General features: G+C 37.7%; 1 protein-coding gene across 3 annotated transcripts in view; it reads right to left on the bottom strand.

Moving 5' to 3' along the window:
- Window positions 1-23,673, bottom strand: part of XRCC4 (X-ray repair cross complementing 4) — a 188,626-nt gene that overhangs the window by 97,191 nt on the left and 67,762 nt on the right. For all 3 annotated transcript variants that reach the window (XM_040542043.1, XM_040542041.1, XM_040542042.1), the window contains exons 4-6: window positions 8,345-8,511; window positions 3,382-3,534; window positions 2,643-2,746 (exon numbers count right to left, since the gene is read on the bottom strand). In XM_040542043.1, the coding sequence (XP_040397977.1) occupies window positions 2,643-2,746; window positions 3,382-3,534; window positions 8,345-8,511 (424 nt within the window). The remainder of the gene's footprint in view (window positions 1-2,642; window positions 2,747-3,381; window positions 3,535-8,344; window positions 8,512-23,673) is intronic.

The raw sequence follows: 23,673 nt of genomic DNA, 5'->3' as shown, positions 1-23,673 counted from the left end.
AACGTGCTGGTAAAATCATCACAGAAGACACAAGTACCTAGTTTACATCCGCCAGTCTCCGCACCTTTACAAAGATTTAAATTAACTGTTCTTATTCCTTTTCTTAATATTTTTGTTCATTAAGTCCTGCTCCAACATTTGCCTCAGATCAACACCAGACTGATACATCCATAATTGAATGTGTCATTATATTCACTTTTTCTTTTGGTAAAAATTGGCAGCTTTTTTCTAAATCTCCTGTAATCCCCTCAGTGAGCTGAAAATTCCAGAAAAAAATAAATAAATAAAATATTGCAAGCTAAGAAAAATCCTCAGACAAATTTTTAAACTCTGCAATTCAACATTCTCTAACTGGTTAATTTCAAAATGTCTAGGTTTCACAGCTATTGTTTCATGTCTCACTTGGTTTATAGGACAACAGAACTAAGTCATGACACAATAACAACTTTTTTCCCCTAAACCCAAATCTAAAGCATTTACAGAACAGGGCTGCTTTTTCAGTTACTAGTAAATTTTTTATCATTGCACTTAAAGGCCAGTAGCAGCTGCATATATGTTCTCAGCTTACTTGAAGACTGGTCATTTGCTTTCTGTCTCCTGGCTTGAGATTCTCTGTCTTTATATTACATGGCTTTCTTCAGCCATTTCCTGCAGAAAAGTTCCTACTTTTCATTTATGACAACCAGCATGAGCTTCCTGCTTTCTGAATTTTGCACATGCATACATACAAATGCCCATGTATGTGTGTGCTTTCACTTTCCTCCCAAGCAGCTTTTAAATTTTGACTTTCTCTCTTGATTTTGACTTTAACCTCTATCTTCCAAAATATTCCCAAAGATCCTCTTGCTCTCCTTGACATTTTTCCTGCAATCCCCGCAATGACATTCCAAATCCACCCCCCCCAAAAAAAAAAAAAGAAAAAGAAAAAAGAAAGAAAATGTTGGAATAAATGGTAGGAAAACTACAAAAAACAGAAAAAAATATATTTATATTTTCTTTTATGCCTTGGAGTTCTTGACACTTAAGGTATGTGTGCTTATTCTTCTCTCAGGCCACTTACCTCTGAAGCAGGTTCTCCTTCATAGGGACAGAGTCTGTCTCAGACCTCTTTTTGCATGTGAAGATCCCAGATCACACAGAGGTACAGACCTTATGTCTGCTTTTCTATTGCCCATGGAAAGAGAAAGCTGGGTATATAGGGAACACCATCTAACCTAAGCAATACTCATTCCTGAGAATGCCATTACCGTGAAAAAACTCAGTGTGTTACCCAAAGGATTAACTTTATAATCTTATTAAATTCAAGTTTTGCATTTGAAAACTTTTTTCACAATCAAAAGAATCTATCTTTCTAAGGCAACAGTAAGCACATTTTTACAATTTAAATGAAAATACACTTGCTGTTTTTTTTACAGTAACATTGATCAGTTCAGTCCCTCATTACAGCTTGAGGGGTGGGATTTTTACTGTTTTTTTAAAACACATTTGTCTGTCTCAAAACTCTTACTGAGTTAATTAAGCCATACTGAATCTCCTGAAAGAATCAATAACTTTCACTTTCTTTGTCTTTTCCCTAAATAGGATGTATTTCTTTCTACATTATCTCTCTGAGCTGACCAAATACCACTTAAAAGCAAAGCTGTCTGAACTAATGACCACAGTAAAATACAAAATCTTTGCTTTCCATAATTGCAAATTCTTTGCGTAAGCAACTTTCTACACTTGTCTGAAGTTCTGTCTGCTTTACACTATATTAGAAAGTTCTCAATAAATGAACCTATATGAATTATGTAGTTTAATACAACTTGTTACAGGGTTTTGAACGTCTGCTTCCCAATATTCACAGAAAACAGTTAAAATAAATTGCTGTCTTGTTTACCATTACCTATAGTGGAAAGGGAAAGCTCCAGTGAGACAACCCATAGTATACATGAGCAGACCTGTAGTTTATAACTACACAGCAAGCACCATTGCATTTTTAAAACTCTGATATCATTCATCTAATAGATTCCTACTACTTTGCCAAAATTTCTTATGATTCACAGGTAAATATCTTACATTGTAGAATGGGCTATTATTGTACCCTATATACTTTACCCGTCCTAGAAAACTTATTCAAATTACGTTTTATGAGCACCTTCGTGAGATCAAAAATTCATTGGGAAATTAAAATTAATTCTGCTATAAATACATTTTATTCGATTTTTGTGATGCAAAATGAGTGCACAGTTCTTTTTATAGTAGTGAAACCTCCCCTCTTTCTCCTTTTTAAACACTGAAACTGTCAGGAACTACATTTTACATTTTAGCAACTGTTGGGTACACATCACAGTTCCTAGAATTTAAAATGAAACTTGATAGTTCAGATACCATTAGACTGCAATTAGTTCTGCATAGTATGCAATTTGTCATGTTGGAAGAAATGACAGTATCTTCACCTTGTGCAACATGCTTGTAACTTTCGTCTCTTTAATTTGAAAATGCTAGTATTATACTCTGCTTCAAGAGAGTTATTTTTAAGGTCTGCAGGTTGGCTTGTCATTGAGCAATTTGTCAGGTAGTATTTTGTCTTCATTAAGGTTTATTTGTGTAAAGAGATTGGCCTGTCCATGATACTCCCCAGACAATACATTCAGCCTTACCCGATGGTAATGAGGACCATGTTAAATTTTCACTTTCCTCCTCAGTGCTGCCATCATAGTCATTTTCTTGCCCAGTAGCCATCTGAGTTGTAGCTACACTTTCCCTAAGAAAACAAAAACAACAAAAATATATCTTCCATCTACTATTCCTAAAAAGCATATAATTACTTCTGCACTACCTCAGACAATGCAAGCTGATCGAAAGCAACATGGAGTCTCCAGAGTTACAGTTAATTTCCTTAGCATTATCAGGTAGAAGTGCAGCAAAAGGTAAGATATTAAAAAGCAGCATAAAAATGGCAAAGAAATTAAGGTGTGTTGTAGCATTAGGAAAATTCAACTTCATCTATTTTTAAATTAGAAGTAGATAAAAATGTTCAGATTTAGATATTTTTGTTTCCCAAAGAACAAAAAGAATCAAAGACTTGGAGGAGAAGGCTCAAAAATACCACCTATGGAAATAGCACAGACATATTGTGTTTGGAAAGATAACTGCATCCAAATAGAAAATAGGATAGGAGAGATTCAATGACTATTTAGTTCTTGGCTGCAGAGCCCAAAACAATATACTGCTTTTTGCAGTGACACTCCAAGGAATCCTCTGCTTTCACGAGTATCGCAGTTGTTTTGGATAACCAAGCACTCATCCAGGAGGAATTGTTAGAGCTAAAGAAACAGAAAATAAAGCAAACTACGTGCCACGAGTAATACCAAGTGACTCAGGGAACTTAGGAAATACCTTGTACGTTTGGTATCTGCTGCAGACTGTTTAGCTTCATTCAACAACTTCTGCAAGTTTCTTATCTTTGCCTTCTTTTCATTCAGCACCAAAATAAAGCGGTTATAAAGATCTGCCTCTAGCTCTTCTTTAGCTTCTACGCATTTTTCCAACCTATAATGTAAAATCAACTGTTACTTGCTTCACATGTCACATCATTTCTTCTTAAAATTCTATGTGTTTTCTGGAAGAAAATTCTATAATGAGGCCATCCTTCCTATTACAGGAATTCCTTTACTATATGTTGCATGTCCAGCATCTTGTATCTGAAATGGGCCAGAAGCAGCATTTTTAACAGAAATGCTCAATTAACTTTGCTACCAAAAGAAGAGCATTTCTGAGGAGGAAAATTTCTCTTTATTCTCTTCTGGATATCTTCTTACACACATGCATCTCAGGCAACTTAAACAGGCACAAGCATTCTTTGGTTTCCATGCTGAGTTCACCATAGCATGTAAAAAAAAGCATAGCTTAGCAGGAGACACATAATGAGATTATGAATAGTTATGATTAAGCTTGGCAGGCCTCAGATCTGGCCTACCCACTCTGACTTGAAATACATTTGAACAGCAGAAAAACACAACAACAGAAACCCCAAACCAACCAAATGAAAACAAATTGGACGACAGCACTCCAAGGTGGCCTGTGGTGCCCAGCAGATGTTCCAGGCCACTCGTGCAGCTCACGAGCTTGTTTCTTGCCAAGACCCTCAGGGCAGACGTGGGTGACCAGACTTGCCCAGTCCTTCCCACCACCATAAAGATTTTATTTCCCTGAACCAGTCACAATTACTTGGTAGAAGACTAAATTTTTATAATCTATATGTAAATGTTCTTAAAGATGTTAATTAATATCTTCAGAGAAAAAAACTTTTCAATTTTGTAAAGGTTTAATCTGCATATGTAGGTAGGTGAATTTCAAGACAAAGAAGCACAATGGAAATGTAAAATGAAGAATGTCTATATATACTCTGTCATAGGCAAGGCAAAACTGGAATACAAGCAAACATAATTACACGAAAGGAAGCAAGTGACTTGCAGTAAATCTGACCCTATTAATTACTCTTGTGTTTTGTAACTTTTTAGTCTTTGTGTTGAGACCCAGACATTTTAATAGGTATGTTCGTAAAAAGCAAGTAAACACCTTGATTATCTTATTGATCATGGTAACTATGGTATTATATCAAACAGTAATAACTTATAAACAGCATTCTTTTCACCAGCCTATGCAAGGCTGAAAAAAGTTTAGAAGGCTTATTTTGGTATTAAACCCGCATGCATAACAGATTTTTAGAATATTAATTTAAAAGATAAGAAATTTCAACAGACTTCCTGTATAAATTCTGATTATTTTGTTCATAGATCAAACCCACATATGATGTAAGAAGAAAGACAACAGAAAATAATCTCATGAAGTATTAAGTCTAGTGTGGAATGCTTTAGGGATATACTTGATAGTTGATAAATAATTCATCTAATTTAAATGCAAATAGCAGAACATCATTACCATATAGATCGGTTCAATAATTCCTAAATGAAAGATCATACGTACTAATCAACTACCAGGAGACTTTCCACCTATTAAAGGAAAGTTAACTGTTTAAGTGGGGAACAAACAGACAAAATATTGAAGCACAAAGAACCATAAACCCTAATACAAGATCCAGGAGTGCCTTGAGCAGTTTATGGAAGGACAAAGGTAAGGACAGGGATTGGCTCCCACTTATCAAGCAGTATTAAAAACATATTAAAAAAAAAAAAAAAAGAGAGAGATTATAAAAAAAAATACACCCATTGGGTAAATTGTCATTTACATGCTTGGAGTTAATTATGCCCACATACATAAAAATGGAAAACATTTTTTTTGTGTGTGTGTGTGTTAAATATGGTAAGCCTGGCTGCATCAAGTCCTTTAGAAAAGTCCCCTCTCCCACACACAAAACAATACTAAGTAAAGAAGGGTTTACTACTATTCCTTTATTTTGCCAGTGAGCTGGTTAGTGTCAGAGCAGCTGAGATTGGTTTAAGTAGCTACACTGAGACATTTCCCGCAGTTGGCCAAAAAGGTGTCATGTAATATAACTTCAGTCCTGCCAGGATCATCATCTCTGATGAATATCCATATAACTGTAGACTCTGAATGGAGTACAGTTGATACTACCTGGACATTATGAACCACAGCATAGGAACCTATTGCAAGACTAGCCAGCTTCTTGATTTCCTGGAACAAAATACTAGCATTTCAAGATACACACACTGACTTCATGCATAGAATATTAACTGTTCCCTGTAGGAAGACACTGTAGGCAAATCACATGCCTACATGGCAAATGCCATCATGCCATCACTTAATTACACATGAATGCTGTCATTTATATCAACATCTTTTTTTTTTTCTATTGTTTAAGGCAACTAATGCATAAATACATTCTTCAGACATACAGCTATTTAGTATAACGTGCAACAAAAGAATCAATGTGAAACAGCATTACATTAATGCTATACTTGCAAGTTATTTGGCTTTAAAAATCATTATCATATGGAACATAATGACACATAAAAATGGAACAGTAAAAAGCAACAGTCCTCTACCACTTAGGAACAGGGATGCACTGACTGCAGCATGTATGCGTGTGTTGGGGGGTGGCTCCAGCTGCAGCTCTGCGTAGCGTTTAGGATTCACTCAGGCATGCGTTACCTGAATTATGTGACCGCTAAGCAAAGCTGGCTAGGTTTCATTCCAATACCTCATCAGTTACAAATATAACCTTTCATTGCAATTCATCACATGCTTGTGCCTGTATGTGATTTGTCTCACTAAAATACCGTTTCCCCAGGCCAAATAAAAGAGCTGCTCATCTCAAAGACATCTTTCAAGTATAACGAAAATAAACAAAAGTTAACGGCTAGAGTGGTGCAAGTCTTATTTGCATGTGCTTTACAATTTCTGTTCTCTAAGATATCTTTTATGTCAGTGCAATGCTTTTAATGTGCCAGATGCTCAAGTTGATATCCATCAAAAAGCTCGCATACCCTACTGAAAAGAGCTAGTATGTAGAATGGTTCTGATTTGTAACTGAGAAAATAAGGTAACTGTCCAGTTCTTCAGCACTGCCAAAAAATGCAGAGAGATCACCACACGCTTCACAAAAATTAACTAAGGAGAGGAGAACTATGTAACTTATTGGCAATTATGCATTCTCCATGCTCAAATACTAGAAATGTGCTATCTGTCTTTTTACCCTTGTCCTCAGTGCTCTAAAATAATTACCGCTCTTATGCACCTTTCTATTACATTTCAGATTCACCCTCGCTTTCCCCCAGCACTGGTGATGGTATGGAATTTCAATGAGCTCCTGCTGAAGAGTCAATTTCAAGTACCAAACTACCTAGCCTGCATTTTTATAAGTTATTTGTGGTTTAAATATACTGTCACTATAGCTGACTGCAACATAAATTAGTAGGGCTTTTTGTTTGTTTGTTTGTTTCACCCACAGGTGAAAGAGGGAGCACTATTCTTCAACAATGTGCTTCATATTTGCTGTTTTAACTCTCCACACTATGAGTGATACGGAATGTGAAGCTTGAAACGCTGTCTAGTGAATAATGACAGGCAAAGCTTTTGCATGGCTCCAAGAAACTCTCAGCAACCTAGACCCAACAATTGGAGCCAGAAGAACAAGAGACAACAGGGTAGATTGGACTGGGGTAAAAAACAAACAAACAAACAAACAAACAACAACAAAAAAAAAACACCACACAACAACAACAAAAAAGTTTTAAAAAATCCAGTGTTTGGATAAAAATAATTTTTATCCTCCACTTAGGGGACATGGCCAAAGTTTGATGACTGTACAACTTTCAGCATTTATTTTGAAAAATCAGGTTTCCGCTATTCAAAATATAAACATACTAAAGAAAATCACCAGCTTTCAAAGCCATGAACACATTGCTTTAGCATGCAATGGTTGTCAGGCAACTGTGAATTTTTCTTTGGGGTTACTATTTAAAAGTGCCACTCCACCATGGAAATTGATACAAGCACTAATGCCTACTACATGTTAGCATGTAATGCAGCACAGCATACTGGTTGTACAATACACTATTGTTCAATAAACTGTTAAGCAGTAAAACACTATTTAGGAAGGCCATATGCTTGTCAGGGAGATTGTCAGGAAAAACTGTTACTCATTTTAATGAAAGAGAAACAAAACTAGCTCCTCCCAAAAGTTAGCTCTCTTTTTCAAGGTAAATTAACACCAATTAGCTACATTCTTTCATCAGTCTTCCTAAATGTAGTCTTCAGATAAAGCTATACAAAAAAAAAATAATAATGATAAATCTCCGACTTTTATGTGCTAACCACTTTATGCCAGCTGAAATAAGCACAGATGACTTCAGTACAGAATGCTGGAGTAGGCAATTCAGATCAAAAATGCAATGGCAATTAATAAAATCTCTCACAAAACAAGGGTAATTTTCCCTATAGCATCACACTCATTTTCCAATTCTGTCTGCTTCCATAAACAATTAAAGAAATGGCAACTTATTTCCCATTTTAAAAAAAATGTAAATAATTCAAAGTCCTAGTCATAAGAATTAGAGAAAATGAGGGAGATAAAAAGAGCCGCTTCCTGAAACAGGTGGAGGTGAAAAAAGAAAAGAGGTGATTTCTTTTTCACTACATAATGCTAAAACCAGCTTTAACTGCAAGGTCTATGATACCAGTCACATTTTTGATATAGGAAGGAAACCACATATCCTGTAAGCATCTGGGCTCACAACTCTTTTTAAGAGAGAAAAAAAAAATTGTGTCCATCTATAATTATATGACTTTAAAAGCACCCATCAGTAAACCCTGCACTGACAGTACAAATATGTGTGATTTTCTCAAGAATACCCTGTGAATACTGTTTTAAACTTACCGTTTCTCCACATCACTCCAATCACTGAAAAGCCTTTCATTTTCTTTTTGCAGGTGCTCATTTTTCACCTGGAGTCTTCCCAAGCAGTCCAGACAATACCCAATCAGGTGTCTTACCACCTCTGCTGGACTTGAAACTTTTTGTAGGTTCAGAGATCCAAGCCTGAACTAGAACAAAAGGAAAGACTGAGTTACTTCATCAGTACCCGGAAGATCACAAAATACCAAGCTAGCAACTCACACACAGCATTGACATAGGAAATGCTATACAGTCCTCCAGTTCAAAATGATATAATGAATTTGTAACAAGAATCAGCATGTGGAATAGCACGTGGAATAATTTACATGCCAATTATTTATGCAGCTGACAATGTCTTAATGGACACCTGACATTCAATATGCACAGGAAGAAATCACTGACGTACCTTCAAATGGCAGGAAAAGAGATGCAATACAGAAGTGTAACATGACACAGCAACATTCTGCTCCTGTACAGATCACAGGAGGTCAGAAGTATAAAGGTGTGCCTACAAGTTTTATATAAAAGCCATTCTTGATGTAACGGAGAACCACATGAAAACTTACAGTAAACTTACGGTATTGCTAACGTTGGTCTTGCTATCTGACCAATAAAACATCTAAAGTAACTTGCTGCCTATTCCGGTAACGACAGCAGCAATATAACCATAAATATTAATGATAAAACAAATGAATGTTAATTACTTTTGAATTAAAGTAGCTCCGCAAAAGCCTAGCTGTGATCACTGCACACACCTGACAAAAACTAACCTGTAAGATTTTCCCTTAGGGGTTTAGTTATAAAGTTCCTAATAATAAAGGGAGTCCTTCCTTCAATTACATTGTTATCCTCAATAATTCACTGAGACGAAAGGATAGGATCTATAATGAATAGTTGTATTTCCTCAGCAATGAGGATGATATACAGGACATACAAGAGGTCTGAACAGACTTGTTCTGCCTGGTCTGGCGGACAGAGGGCTGTTGTTTCTATTATGTTGAAGGAGGAATAGCTCAGCTATACACACAAAACAGCATCAGCTAAACACATATGCACAGCTGGATGAAGATGCAATGTTCAACATGACTGAGGCAATTGCAGATGGATAGCAAGTTTGCTTGAACAGGGTCACACGCATCCTCTGAAGAGAAGCAAACCAGAAATGAAGGACCTGACTTTGTTGCTCTCCATTGGGCAGATGAAACAGAATCTGAACTACCTTCGGGTGCACTTCCAAACTTGTTTACGCGCACCGAAGTCAAAGGAGGCACCATCATTAGCCTGACACGACAATAAACTACTCAGGGAGCAGATGTAGTGGGCTAAGTGGCATAATCTGCATTTGGCCAGAGTAAACTACAGTAAAACCAGACCTTTAGGTAACAGAGGTATCAAAATGACTTGACTTTGATGGGCAATGCCTGCAGAAACATTGAGGGGTATGTGGAAGGAGAAGGGGTCCTCTCTCACGTCTTGGAATTTTGGAAAGGATTCACACAACTGTTGTGGCATCTCCCTGCACACAGAACTGCTACTCCTCTTCTCAACTTGAATACGTATCATTAACATTATAAAAGTGTAAGTGGTACATGCTAGGGAAGAATTCATTCTGTCATGCCACCACACCTATTACAATCAGAATTACCATTTCCTTCATTTTTCTCCTCTCTTTAGTTCATTCTTCTCAGGAGTGTATGAAAAATGACCCCCCCAAAAGTCATCCATGAAAAAAACAATGTGTAGCATTTGATAATACTTTTTACAAATTAAGTTTACTGCTACTATACATAGCAGTTTGCTGAAAAAAAGCCTTGTAAAAAATGCTCACAAAGACTTTAGGGAATGTTTGCAACAAATGAGTTCTTCAACCTGGATAAGATATCCATGGAAGTCTGCAACATAACATGATACTATCATGAGCTTCTTCAGGAAGGTTAGCTAATCAGAAAGTATGTCTAACCCAAAGCTTCAATTTCAAATTTGTCACTAATCTTTCTATTGAATTCATGTGTACAGTTTCTAACATATTGTTTTCCTTCAGCTTATATACATCTGATGGCCATAGATGAAAAGATGCATTTAATTTATTTTTGGAAATTAGATTACATTATCAGTAACCCACAGAGTGATGTGTATTCCCTGGATATCACACTTGCTGTCTGACAGCATTAACGAAGATGGATATTTGTGTAAAGGAAACTGCTTTTCATCACTTGCAAGCCACCACCATGCCATATGGATAAAGAATTCATGCCACACTTTAATACTAGCCACAGAGATAGAGAAGCACAGTAGCATAGATAAATAGAAACATGATCTTCTACTTGTACTGCGGAGGAAATAGCAAGAAGTGTGCAAGTTTTTGTCTCATACTTTTAGTATAATCAACTGAGATAAGGCAAACACACATGTTTAATCAGGACAAACGCACTTTGTCTGAACTACCATTTACTCAGCACAAGACATTAAAATATGAATATTCCTGAAACAGGTTAGAGGAAATGACATTTCAGCTGAAAGCTTGGTTCTGCTCACAATCAAAGCATACCAAGTACACAGCAGACATTTCACAAGTACAAAATTATAAGCAAACAGCAGTTCAGCTTCTTAGCTGCATTACACGAATCAATACTGCTCATATAATGAGGAGCTTTGTTACTGCAAAATACATCCTCAGCTTCATGGACCTCTGCCATGAAAGGACTGCTGAAAATCTGTAAGGAAAACCAGCATCCCTTTTATAAAAAATGTTGATCCTCCTAGAGAAACCAAAGCCAAGCCTTCAGGCATGCCACCTCTTTTGATGAATCCTCAGAAGGGAGAGGGGGAAAGGCCAGGCTGCAGGGAGCGGAGCAAGCAACGTGTGGCCGCCTACTCAGTGGCTGCACATGTGTTAGCCAGCAGAGAGAAGATGTGGGGAGGATCTGCCACGCAGCCACCAGGACACAGGGAATTGGCTGGACATCTCTGTAGGTGTTTGTTTCAAAGCCTGATCATCCCCTTCAGAAAACTGTGGCTGAAAGCAATGCCTTACGCCCTTCTATACCAACACGGTAACAATTACTCTTTAGCTTGGTCTTTATAAAACAGTTCTCTGGCTATTATGTACTTTATAAAATGAAACTTATCCATAGCGCCTTCCGTACCATGATCCACAGACCCTTTCTAACAGGTCCACCACAGGTAAGTAAGGCAAGCCTGTCATCAGTAGGCTTAAATTCATTACGTTACGCAGGTGCCCACATATTGACCCCAAAAAACACAAGGTGTCTGGAAAATAATTATTCTTTTATATCTCTTTTCCCCTCAATCACCTCAGGTTAACATAATACAGTTGTAGAAGTGTATTACCCTGGCTACACTGCAGCAATCTCCAGCAGCTCAGTGCAGAAAAACACTAGACATTTTGGTATGGCCCTAATTAAGCTAGAAGTAATGCAATATTGGATATGTGTTTTTGCTTTGCTTCCTTCAAACAGAATCCCACACACCATGCACCAAAAAAGACTGTTTCTTCAACTTGAAATTATTTGTTACAGTGAGCTACTCCACTGCCAATTTAACAAACAAAAATGTTAGCACTAACAATAGAAACATTGTTATCTGAGCAAATTACAACTGATTGGCACTTGCCTGGGTAAAGAGCCTAGTGCTGAGAGACTGATAAGCCGTAAAGGCAGCCATATCAGCTTTGCTTCCAAAGCATGAACGCAAATCACGAGCCATTTGTAAGACAATATAAAGAAAATGAAGTCTCAGGGCAGTACCCAACTCTCTCACTGCAACACCCAACTGGAAAGCAAAATGGTCAAGGTGCAGATGAACAAAATAACAGAATTTTAGATCCCAGGATCCTGAATTTGGGACAGATGTGTAATTTGCAGCACTGACGAAGACAGAATTCTATTATATTGAATGTTTGGAAAAAAAATCACAAAAAAGGAGGCCTTAATTTCTCTACATGTTCTCTTTCATAGGCAATTAAAATGAGAAATACTTTATTTGTCCAAAATTACAGTAGTGAAATTTGACACAATATTAGAAAGATTCAGTAGAAGTGGCTTAAGATCAGAATACCATAAAAAAAAAAAAAAAAAAAGTTACATTTGTAGGATCCCAGGATAAATAGATCTTGCTTACTGCATGAGTGAAAGGTCACCATTAACACTTCATTAAACTAATTTTACATGCAATGTATCTGATTTGGATCATGCTCCCAAGGTGAACCATATTTTGTAAATTCCTGCACATCACTGCTATCTAGATGAACTTGTATTTCTTGCTGTTCTTCCAGCTGCTGTAGCTCTCTCTAGCTTTGTATGATATGCAGATGTAATTAATGTGCCTTCAACTTCCTCTTTCAGACTATTCAAGAAAACATTATGTAAAACAGTGAAGCACTAAACACTTAATTCATGCTGAGAATGATCAGATCTGCTAGACGTCCCAGTGGACAATAAACTGACTGTAACTGATATAATGCTCCCCTTCAATGTCTGTTTTATTGTTTACTGTTGTTGTTATTATTATTATTGATTTTTTTAAAGATGCATGAAGATGAAAAAAGAACAATTTAAAAAGTTGCATCCCCTTCATCAGAAGTCACATTTAGCACTTATCCATTACACAAGTATCTGAAGTTTAGAAATAAAAATCAAAATTAGATGCTCATGACAAATCTGTCATTTTCCCATCACCTCTCACCCTGTCCAAACAGTGTTTGGCTTCTGCAGATGTAGAAAGAAGTGTTCTCAACTATCAGACAGAAAATATTTTGGGAGTAAACTGAAAAGCTTCTCAAGTAAAGTTTTGGTTTTCTATGTACTGATGTTTAAACAAAGACGCTTCACTCAGAAAATATTCTGTTCAAATATTATACAAGGCATTTTATCATACAAAAATTTATTCATTCATATTACTTGATACCATAGAGATGACAGGTATTAGTTTTGGTTTTTAATAAAAAATGTATATACATATATATAAATATACATATATATTATTGTTTTCACGTTACTACATTCCACCAGAAATGAGAGTATCAAATCTAAGGTAATAAGGATCAGAGATCACACACTGTGAGCTCTCTCTTCTGAGGCACAATCTGAAGCTAGATACTAACAGTGAAATAGTTTCCAATAACAACAATTTTTCATTATAACATTTTGGTCTATGAGAAACAAAATAAATATATTAATTCTGGAAACTTTTGCTGAATCTGCATTGCTGGCCATTGTTCCTCTCTATGATATTTAAGTATATCAGCAATCCTTTCTAACAGTATTTGTTATCCAAAATATATTTTGGGTATTCCACACTTCTAGAAGCTACCAGAAAAAGTTTTGATTTAGACGGCCAGATCTCATTCTTTCTTGTCCTGGCAGGCTATGGCAGCTATTCAGCACCTGTCTCTCTTCTATTTATTTTACCTATTTACATCCTAACCCCCAAAATGTTGCTTTTTCCTTCTCTACTTTGAAAATGATTTTACAAACAATATGTACAGATAGTGTATTCATAGATATTTAGACCTGATTTTGAAATGAAAATATTCCTATTGTGTGAATTAGCTAATGGGTTTTTAATTGTATGAGTTAATGTGTGGCCTGTAACAAAATCACCTGTAACTCACCTCACTCACCTTCCACCTCCCCTACACCTTTAGAGATGCCTGCACTCTACTCCACACTCTGCTAGCAATCAGCTGGTTAGCACAGTTAGCAACATCTGTGCAGACAGACGCTGACTGCCTTCTGCAAGGTGCTGTCTAAGCGCATGTCCTTTCACCAGGGAAATATTAGTGAAGAATGTGAGGGGGGAAAAAAAATCCTCATCAGCCCACCAGCACGGAGCAGCTGTGTAGTCTCTCCCTGTCTTTATCATGACCTGCAGTCCGTCACAGCAGATGTGACCCCTGTGCCGAAGAGGAAAACCCTACAGACCTATGGAACAACAGATCCTTTTGTCGCTGCCCTATCCTGAGCATCTCTCAACACCTTTCCCAGGCTAGAAGGGAGCCACGCTGGGAGGGTTATTTCTAGATAGTGCTTCTTACTAAGATTGGGCTTTCCATGCTGATTTCAGCCAGGTCTTTGGGAACTAGGAATAAGGGGTGAGCAATCAGGGTGTTTTTATTAATAATTCCTCCAGTCTGAAACAGTGTATTTTCAACATTCAAAAAGACGTTTTAATGAATCCCAAGAGCCAAACCAAAACCTTTACTCATTAGTTTTTCAATTCCTGAAAAATTTTGCTAGGATAAGATACTAAAAGCTGTCAGCTAAACCATCCTTAAATCACCTGCTGATGACCTTGCCGATGGCTGATACTGAAAGTAAATTCCTTACTGCACAGTTAGAGATTAGTCATAACATGCTGGACAATGCTGAATGTCACATTAGTTCAAAAGTAAGATGTCCCTTGCACCCTTGTATTACATTAGGCAGTGTAAGAGCCAGCAGCTTTCTCCTCTCAGCTGAGAGCTGGAGCTCCTGCAAGACAACAGATCATGATTTCTAGAATTAACCTTGCTACTACTAGTTAGGAATCAACCACCCCTTCTACGCCACATTAGCACAGACTCCAAATTAAGACAGAAACCAAAATAAAAATTTTGATTAAAAAAAGAGAAAAAGCTTTCTCTATGAAAATTCATAGGTATTTGGAAGAGGAAAATGTTAATGAAAATTCATGTATAGGGTTAAAGAATATGACCTACAAATGAATGATGTTGACACTTAGTTGCATATACAAAGAAAGTATTGTTACAAGCTTGAATCTGGAAAGCATTATACCATTTTTATTTCTTAAGTCAATCAGTGAGCAGTGAGTGGTCTTGATTTTTTAAAGCTGCGCCACTATTATCTCCAGGGAAATCATTCAACAGTAACTATGACATTCCTGGGTGTGGTAAAGAAATGAGTATACTGGACTTGCACAATACAGTGATGACAATATGTAAAAGCAGAAGTTGCTTTTGTAACAGCAAACTCTAGGAAGCTAGAAAAATTACAAAGTACCAAGGAAGCCAAGAAAGCTTGCCAGTTACATCAGTCAGTGTAAAAATATGATCACCAGTTATGAAAAATCAAGTTTAAGACAAAAATTCTGCCTTTCTCCACTTTTGTCTTTCCCTCCTGAAATGCTATTTATGAGAAAAGTATTACTTCATCCTCAAAAAATAAAAAAAAAATAGAAATCTATCTTTCTTCTTGATGAAGGCATTACATCTATTCTGGAGTAAAACAGCTGACATAAGCGATTGCTATTTTTCTCAGGTTTTTACTACATGCTGCAGAAACCCTCCACATAAATCGCCGTCATATTTGCTGCACATCGACTAATGAAATTCCATCTGGTTCCACTATTTTGTATGGCAGGGGTTCCCAAATATTTTGGAGAGTGCTTTGCTGTTTCTCACACCCTCAAACCCACACATTCATGGCACCACGGCCCACTTGTGATCGCAATGCAAGGAGGCTACATGTGCTCGATAAACCAAGGAGGAATTGCGAACATTGCCAGCCAATAGAATACACAAGTGTTATACACATCGACAGCGTGAGACTGGCCCCAGCATGTCCCTGGCCCATCAGCCACTGCCGTACAAAACACCAGGAAGGCACATCTCAGGGGCTAGGACATCGTAGGGACCCTTCCCAAGTGCTGCTTCGCATGTGGCCACCCTGTCCTGGAGGCTGAGAGCCTTCAGGTATGGGCCTAGACCATTCCCCACCAGTTGGCCTCTGTACTTGGGAACATTCCCAGGAAATTTTAATTCACCACAACCACAGCAATCCCTGGAATAGTGCTCTGTAAGGTTTGCAGCAAAAGTCACTGTATTTTACTGGATTAAGAAGGATGAAGGTACAGTGCAGGAGCAGTTCTCGGGTTTCCCTTTTGAAGGAACCCTTGGATCTTGGGGAAGAAGGCAGAAGTAATGCTGAAAAAGGCTCTGCCAGTTACAAGTTTTTTTCTATCCATCTCACACTAACCTGTATGCTGCAGCACAGGGCAGGATGGAAGCAGATTCCTAACCCAAAAGCTCCTGTCACGGAGTTACTGGTCTAGAGGGATCTCTGGAGTTCTCCAATTCAACCTTTGCCCAAAACGGCCAGCTCAGAGATCACTGTGTTGCTCAGGGCTTTATCCAGCGTGGGCTTGGAAACTGCCATGCAGTGAGACCACACAACCTCTCCAGACAACACTTGACTGGCCTAATAGTAAAAAACCTCTCTGCTATATCCAGTTGGAAACTCTGGTTTCTATTATGTCTGCTGTCCCTCACCCTCCTGACACACACCACCATGAAGACCCAGGCCCTGTCTTCTCAGCAATCCCCCTGACATGTCACTTCTGAAGCCACGTCTCCTCCAAGGTGAAGCAGCCCTGGTCTCACAGCCCCACAGGGCAAGTCCTCCAGCTGCTGACCATCTTGGCAGCTCTTCACTGGATTTGTTTCAGAAGAACCCTCTTGTTCCAGCAAGATCTCTTCTTGTGGTAGCAGGCCCCAGACTGCACGCCACATCAAACCGACTAATGCCAGTTAAAGAGGGACGGCTCCTTCCCCTGCTCTGCTACTTGTGCTCCCATTGATCTGGCCTGGGACACCACTGGTGACAGGACTCATATTCAGCTCACAGCCTGACAAGATCCTGAGGCTCTTACCCACAGATCTCCTCCACTGTCCCCCGCCCATCCCCTTGCGGGGCTTTCTGTGCCCAGGGCAGGGCTTTGAATTTGTCCATCGACTTCTGTATGGCTCCTGCTGACCCATTGCCCCAGGCTGCTGTCTCCAGGTGGCATAGCCCTGTCCTCAAGGTAATCCACTGGTCATGCCAATGTTTGTTGTCAACTGCAAACTCCGTGGATGTGCGCCCTCCAAGTCACCAATAAGGATATGACACAAGGGACCCCTGCAGTTCTCCACTTGTTACCAGCCTCCAAATCAACATGGTCCAATTATCTACTGCCCTCCAAGCCTCATCACCCAACCGGTTATCTATCCACCTTGTTGTGTGGACAACATACAGACTATAGCTGCTCACCATGGATACAAGGGTGTTGTGAAAAACAATGCTGAAAGCCTTGTCACAGTCGAGACAAGTGGCATCAACTGTTCTCTTTTCAGACAGAAATCCAGTCATTTTATCACAGAAGGCAGCCTGGTTGGTCCAGCGTGATTTTCATTTGATAAATCCATGTCAAAAGCTCACCACCACCTCCTGTGTGCCCAGAAATGCGATCTGAGCACACGGGCTCCATGATTTTTCCAGAAATCAAAGTGAGGCTGACCAGTTTGTAATTTCTCTGATCACCATTCTGGCATTTTGTGAAGACTGGTGGAGGGTTTACTATTCTCCAGGTGTGAGGGAACCTCCCCCACCCAATCTCTATGACCTCTTAGCTTTGATAAGGAGCAGTCTCATAAAGGATTGTCCTCTAAGTGCCCGTTGATGCAGCACATCTGGTCCAATGGACTTGGATGGGTTATATGGTGTAGAAAACAGTAATACTACTCAACAGTCTAGATTTTGTTTTCTTACCTGGATTTCCAGAAATTCAGTAAGGTCCTTATAAGCACTACACTTTGACACCCTGTATCTGAGACCATTTGTGCAAGAAGTTGTCAGCATAAATTGCAGTCGATTTGTTCAAGGGAAGAGAAGGAGAACTACCCTGATATTGTACCAAAACTCGAGCATCATTTTCCTGAGACTTCACTAAGGCCAATTCTTTGGAACTGCAATGTGACAAACTCCTTATAACGGGATCAATGTCTTTAAAATAGACTCATTTGTTGATCCCGCTAATACAGTTGGAAAGCTGTTCTGGGCATTTTTTTCTAATTTGTCTCTTATACATACACGTGCCCAGCTTATATCCATTTGCTCTTGGGCAGACACTCTTCCTTAGCTTACAGAGTTCTTCTCTCTCACTAGTGTTCAGACTTGGTTATTTATATATAATTATTTACCTCTGTCAGTATTCAATCTGTTGAACTAACGTTCAAGGCTGTATGCTTTGGCTGCATATATATTAGGCTCTCTATCTCCCATATCATAAAAGTAAGCTTCCTCCCAATTTGAATTTGCATTGCTTGACTGAAGATGACTAGAACAATACACATAATTCTTAATATAAACCGCAACTAAGTAGACTGCAAAAAGTCTTTCAGTAGACTGACAGAATAAACACAGAACTTATATAACATTTGCAGATCATCAATATTCACCTTATTTGCATGTTTTGCTTCTTCATTTCACTCTATCACATTTACCCTGTAAGAATCATCAGCATATGTGAATTACCTATATTCCAGAAGGCCTGTCTTTTCAGGTAGTTCTGGAGTAAAAAGTGGTAAATAAAAATAATAAGCACATCAGAATTGGCTTAAATACCCATGCTCTCTTTGATTTTTTTTTTTTTAGGTGAGCCATATAGTCAGGTAAGAGTAGTTGTGTGTGTGCCTGTGAGACACTTCTATAGCAAAAAACAAAGATGTTTCTTTTACAAACAGAATTATACCTAAATGTCTTTCTTTAAAGCCTTGGAAAATTTCCTCATTTCATCTTTAAACTTCTTAGAAACATCATTTTTCACATATCTATACAATCGGCTACTTCTGTGAAGCTTAATCTTACCAGTGCTGAAATGGTCTTTAGCTACTGAATTTTGACAGCTGTGACATGGTCTGGTCAAGATCTAGCCAGGCTATGATTCACTGGCTTAAAGTGCTCTATAATCATTTTTCCAAACTTACTTTAAAACCTGTCGCTCATGAGAATACTTTTTTTTTTTTTTTTCATTAACAGTGAGATTAACTGATTTCCTGTGAAACATTACATATTATAATACAATTGGGAAATATTTCCATTAACTTGGCACCCAGCATCAAGGCCCATATCATGTCTTTGTACAAATGAGACACATTTTTAAAAAAGGGATTAACTCGGTAAAGTTACAGAGCAGTTATAGTAAAATAATACTCACCTCTCAAGGTGCTACACTACAGAAAGCCACTACTGTTTTTCACCTCAATTTCATCACCACTACACAACTGAATTCTTAAATATTTAAAATGCAGTGAACACTAACACGCACTGCAGCAGAAACTCAGTACCTGCAGTATTAAGTAGCTCTTCCAATTCTTTTCCAATGATAACTAGATACTATATTTCATTTCGCAAAAAGACCTGAAGGCAAGACTCCAGAAAAATCAAGTGCATTAGTTATTTATCAGAATAATAAATATGGAATGGACAACTATACTTTTTAATTCCACCGATAACGGGAACAGAGTCATGATTATGTAAAGAACAAACAGTTCAAGAATTTTATTGAATTTGGGATGAAATTGCAGCTTCCTCATGGAAAAGTTTGTAGTTTTGCATTATATTCATACATCTAAATGCTTTATCTTCTTTTATAATTCCCTTTTATCACTCCCTTCTATACTTCAGGCAATACTATCTGTTCAACTCTTTGCTAGAAGTCTGCCTCTGAAGTAAGTTTACAAAGACAACTGAAGCTGGTCATCCTTACAAGATCTTTTTTAATCTTTTTCCTCATTAATTCAATGGCTCCAGGAATAATAAGATACTTTCCTACCTCTCTGAGTAACAAGCAGGTCTGTGAGCAATGGAACTACTGAAGCCTGGTTTCCTATGGTTATGACTCTTCTGTTGGATCCCCTAACGTCTAAGAAGGTGAGAAATCCAGTCAAAGCTTTTCCCTTATTTGGGGCATTCATAACTTCTCTTTCCCATGAGGATTTGCTAGTGTCTAATAATACAGTTGATCTCATTCCACAAGTTTTTTCTTTTTTTTTTTTTTTTTCCAAAGCAGACACATGAATAGGGTCTCTCTTCTCCATCCAGCCACCTATTTCCATGAAACTAGTAGGAACCTGATATCTTTGAGACCTTTACTCCTGTCAAATCTGTTTGAAATTGGCCAGTAGTTTCAAAAGTTATGGGGGGAATGGGGAGGAGGTAAGAGACTGGCAGTCAGCAGAGGCACACAGCATGATCACATAAGCTTTGTTTCCTTAGGAAGCAGCGTAAAACACTTGCACATTTTATTATTTTTAAAACTACCCCAAATGTATTAGGGAGTGAGCTTCACTTGGAGATCTAAACTTTTCTTCCTTGTTTTACACTTGACTTGTAGTGTGGCAATAATACAATAAACTCCAGGTAAAACATCTGGATTCATGTCTCAGGGCTTAAAGATATAAACAGTTCACAACTATGTTAATTTAGGCTTCAGAGGGAAAGCCTCATAAGGTAAATCAGAATGTATTTCCTGCAGGCTAAGGACAGAACATGGGCCTCTGCCACGAGTCAACTGACACACAAACTTATCACATAGCAACATATTTGTGTTTGAGACTTGGATGTCCCACAGCATGACAGGATTCTTGCTGAGGATTTTTCATTTAATCTGCTGGAATATTTGGTCCAATATTCTGCATTTATGATGTTCAACTAAAAATTATTCTAGAGCCAAGCCCATTTAAGGAAAGTCTTCCAAAGAGGAGTGTGAAGCTTTTCTGAAAAGTCAATCCCAAAGAACATATAGCATGAACACATATCACTGAAAAAGTTGTGCAACCCTTTTGATAACCTCCAGAAAAGTTTCTGCAAATACTATGAAATATAGACCCAGATAAAAGTGCTTTTAGCACAGGTCTCCAAAATAAAAGCAAGGCCTGCAGGAGTGCTTGTGATATTACTGTCAGCAAAAGTTCCAAGATAACAAAATATAATGATTAATACTTCCAAGATTAAAAAAAAAACAACACCACCACATTATGTGTTAGCTGCTGCATAATGGGAGTATTTTAAAACTACCTGTCAACTGATCATATTCCTACATATGAAATCTAGAATGCAACTTTCCTTAAAAGCTTTAATAAAACATAACTGAAATGTCTAGAGTAATAAGTGTCAGATATGAAGACAACTTGTCTTGGGACCTACTTCCCTTCAAATGTTGACCTTTAGGTTTGGGAAGTAATGGAAACTATAAAGTGCTTCTTGAATACACCCTTGGAACTAACATGCCAAGATTTTGCAGTAATTTAAGTCTGACTCCCCCCTGAATATGCTGTACTCAGAGTTAACAGCTCAATGATTGCACATGATTTCTTTGCTTGGAAGTAAATGTATAACCACGTGAATAAGCATGAGATAATGCCTAGACCAAGGCAAAATATAAAAGTGTTCCCAACTAAGTACTACAAACAATTTTCCAGTGTGAGTAATAACACAGGATTCATTTAGAACACCCATATACTGTTTTCTGGGTGGTTTTTCCTCCTTTGTTTACAACCTCCCTTCAGAACGTTGACAGCCACTTGCTAAAACCTTTAATATCCAATCCTCCAACTACTCAATAAAAACTTCATTGAATGGAGTTATTTTATTCCGCTCAAGAAAACAAGAGATTGAAGATTTTCCTCTCCAGCAATAAGCGCACCTACCTGAGCTGTGTGGTGTACATCTGTGTGTACTGTGGCCTACCCAAGAACATGAAAATACTCAATGCATCACAAGATTTATGTAGTAAATATGAGAAATCTCCAATAAATAAAAATTTCCATAGTGTTAACTACATAGAAGGATATAAACACTTCTATAAATTACCAAGCTATGAATAGTATACTTCTTTCCATTTGAGAATCGAAAACAAGGAGACAAAAAAAAACCAAAACACTTGAATTGCCCTGCTCAAGAACGAAAGAAGCATCGGCTCAGATTTAGCAATGCTGTGTGTGTGAGAGAGAAATAGACTTTACTGAGTTCCATCTGTCCACACTTATCATGTTCCTTGTCTTACTGTTTGATTTGACCATCAACATGAGACCTCCCTCACCCCTTTAAGATTTAAATTGCTCCACAGATATGCAGAGTGAGATTGTACACACACCAGCCAGGCTCCTGCAGTCCTCCTCAATGAACACGTCTTTTGTCTTCATGCAGGAATTTACATAATTGCAACTGCCTTCATGGCATCTTTACTTTATCAAGCCAAAGAAAAAAACTGAAGGAGAATTAAAAATCAAGGAGTATTCTGAAATGTATTAGTAGTAGGATGATGTAAATTTTTACAGTTAACAGACTCTCACTTTAAAAAAAAAAAAAAAAAAGAAAAAGCTTGCTCTTTTGTCACAAGAATACCCCCAAGAAAAATGAAATTGTAGCACAAGGAAGATGGTTCAGGCTTGAACCCTTTATGGGTTCAGTGGCAGCAGCAACAGCACATCTTTAACCCCAAACAGATGGGATACGTATTAACCTTCAGGCCATTTTTCTCAAAACGGCTGCAGGAATCATTACGTCATTCCATTCAGAACTATAATGACCAGCAGAAAATTCCCAGTCATCTACCCAATTTCCTTTGGATATACTCATCTAAACAAACAGCGGAATATAATGAAATGCAAGCTGCAGATGACTTGGGAGGTTAAGGAATTGAGACCCCTTTATTAAAAGCCATTCTGTCTAAGCTGCTCCAGGCCGGCAGTATTTATTTATTTATTATTTATTTATATTTATTATTTATTTATTGTTATTTAAACACATAATACTTTTGTATAGGAATGACTAGAGAAAATACTGTGTTTCACATCATCAAGGCTAACTAGCAGCTCAGAGTATGCTTTTGGCCTTCAATGAAGGATCTGTAGCATCGCTACACTTCATTTCAGGATGCTACATATATATATTACTACATACATATTACTTTGGCTCTGGGCTCCTTAAAGGAACAAATCAAAGAAGAAAAGGATAGTTTATTTTTCAGAGGTTTCCCTATAGTCAGAACAGAACAGAATTTACTACAACCTGTTCACCACCTGCCTCTCCTAAATGAGATACACTTGTGATATAGTCTTGTTTATGCTGTGGACATGAAATTAAATTTTCATCCTTTAACTCTGGAACTAGCCAGACTCGTTACAATACAGGAGGATTTAAGCCTAAGTACTACTGCTAAAAATATCACATCATTTATTTGATCATGCAGCCATAATTAAAATGACACTTTAATTTCATAGGTAAAGGTCATTTCAGAGCACTTACATTCCTCAACACTAATGTGAATGCGATATAATTTTAATTTTTTTAGATTCCATTTCAAAGCAACCTTAAAGACAAACAAAACTAATACATTTTAGCAAGCCATAGTACCATTAACACCTCCATACCCCCAAAATGTAGAGGATATAGTTCTAGAAGCTAAGGTTTAGTTTCATGGTAAGACGTTACTTCTGCAAGACATGTTTTTATCAAATGTGACTTCAGCAT

This window comes from Cygnus olor, chromosome Z (genome assembly GCF_009769625.2).
Source record: "Cygnus olor isolate bCygOlo1 chromosome Z, bCygOlo1.pri.v2, whole genome shotgun sequence".
Taxonomy (NCBI): Eukaryota; Metazoa; Chordata; class Aves; order Anseriformes; family Anatidae; genus Cygnus; species Cygnus olor.
Note: the sequence above shows the minus strand (reverse complement) of the source record. Positions and strands in the feature narration are given on the sequence as shown.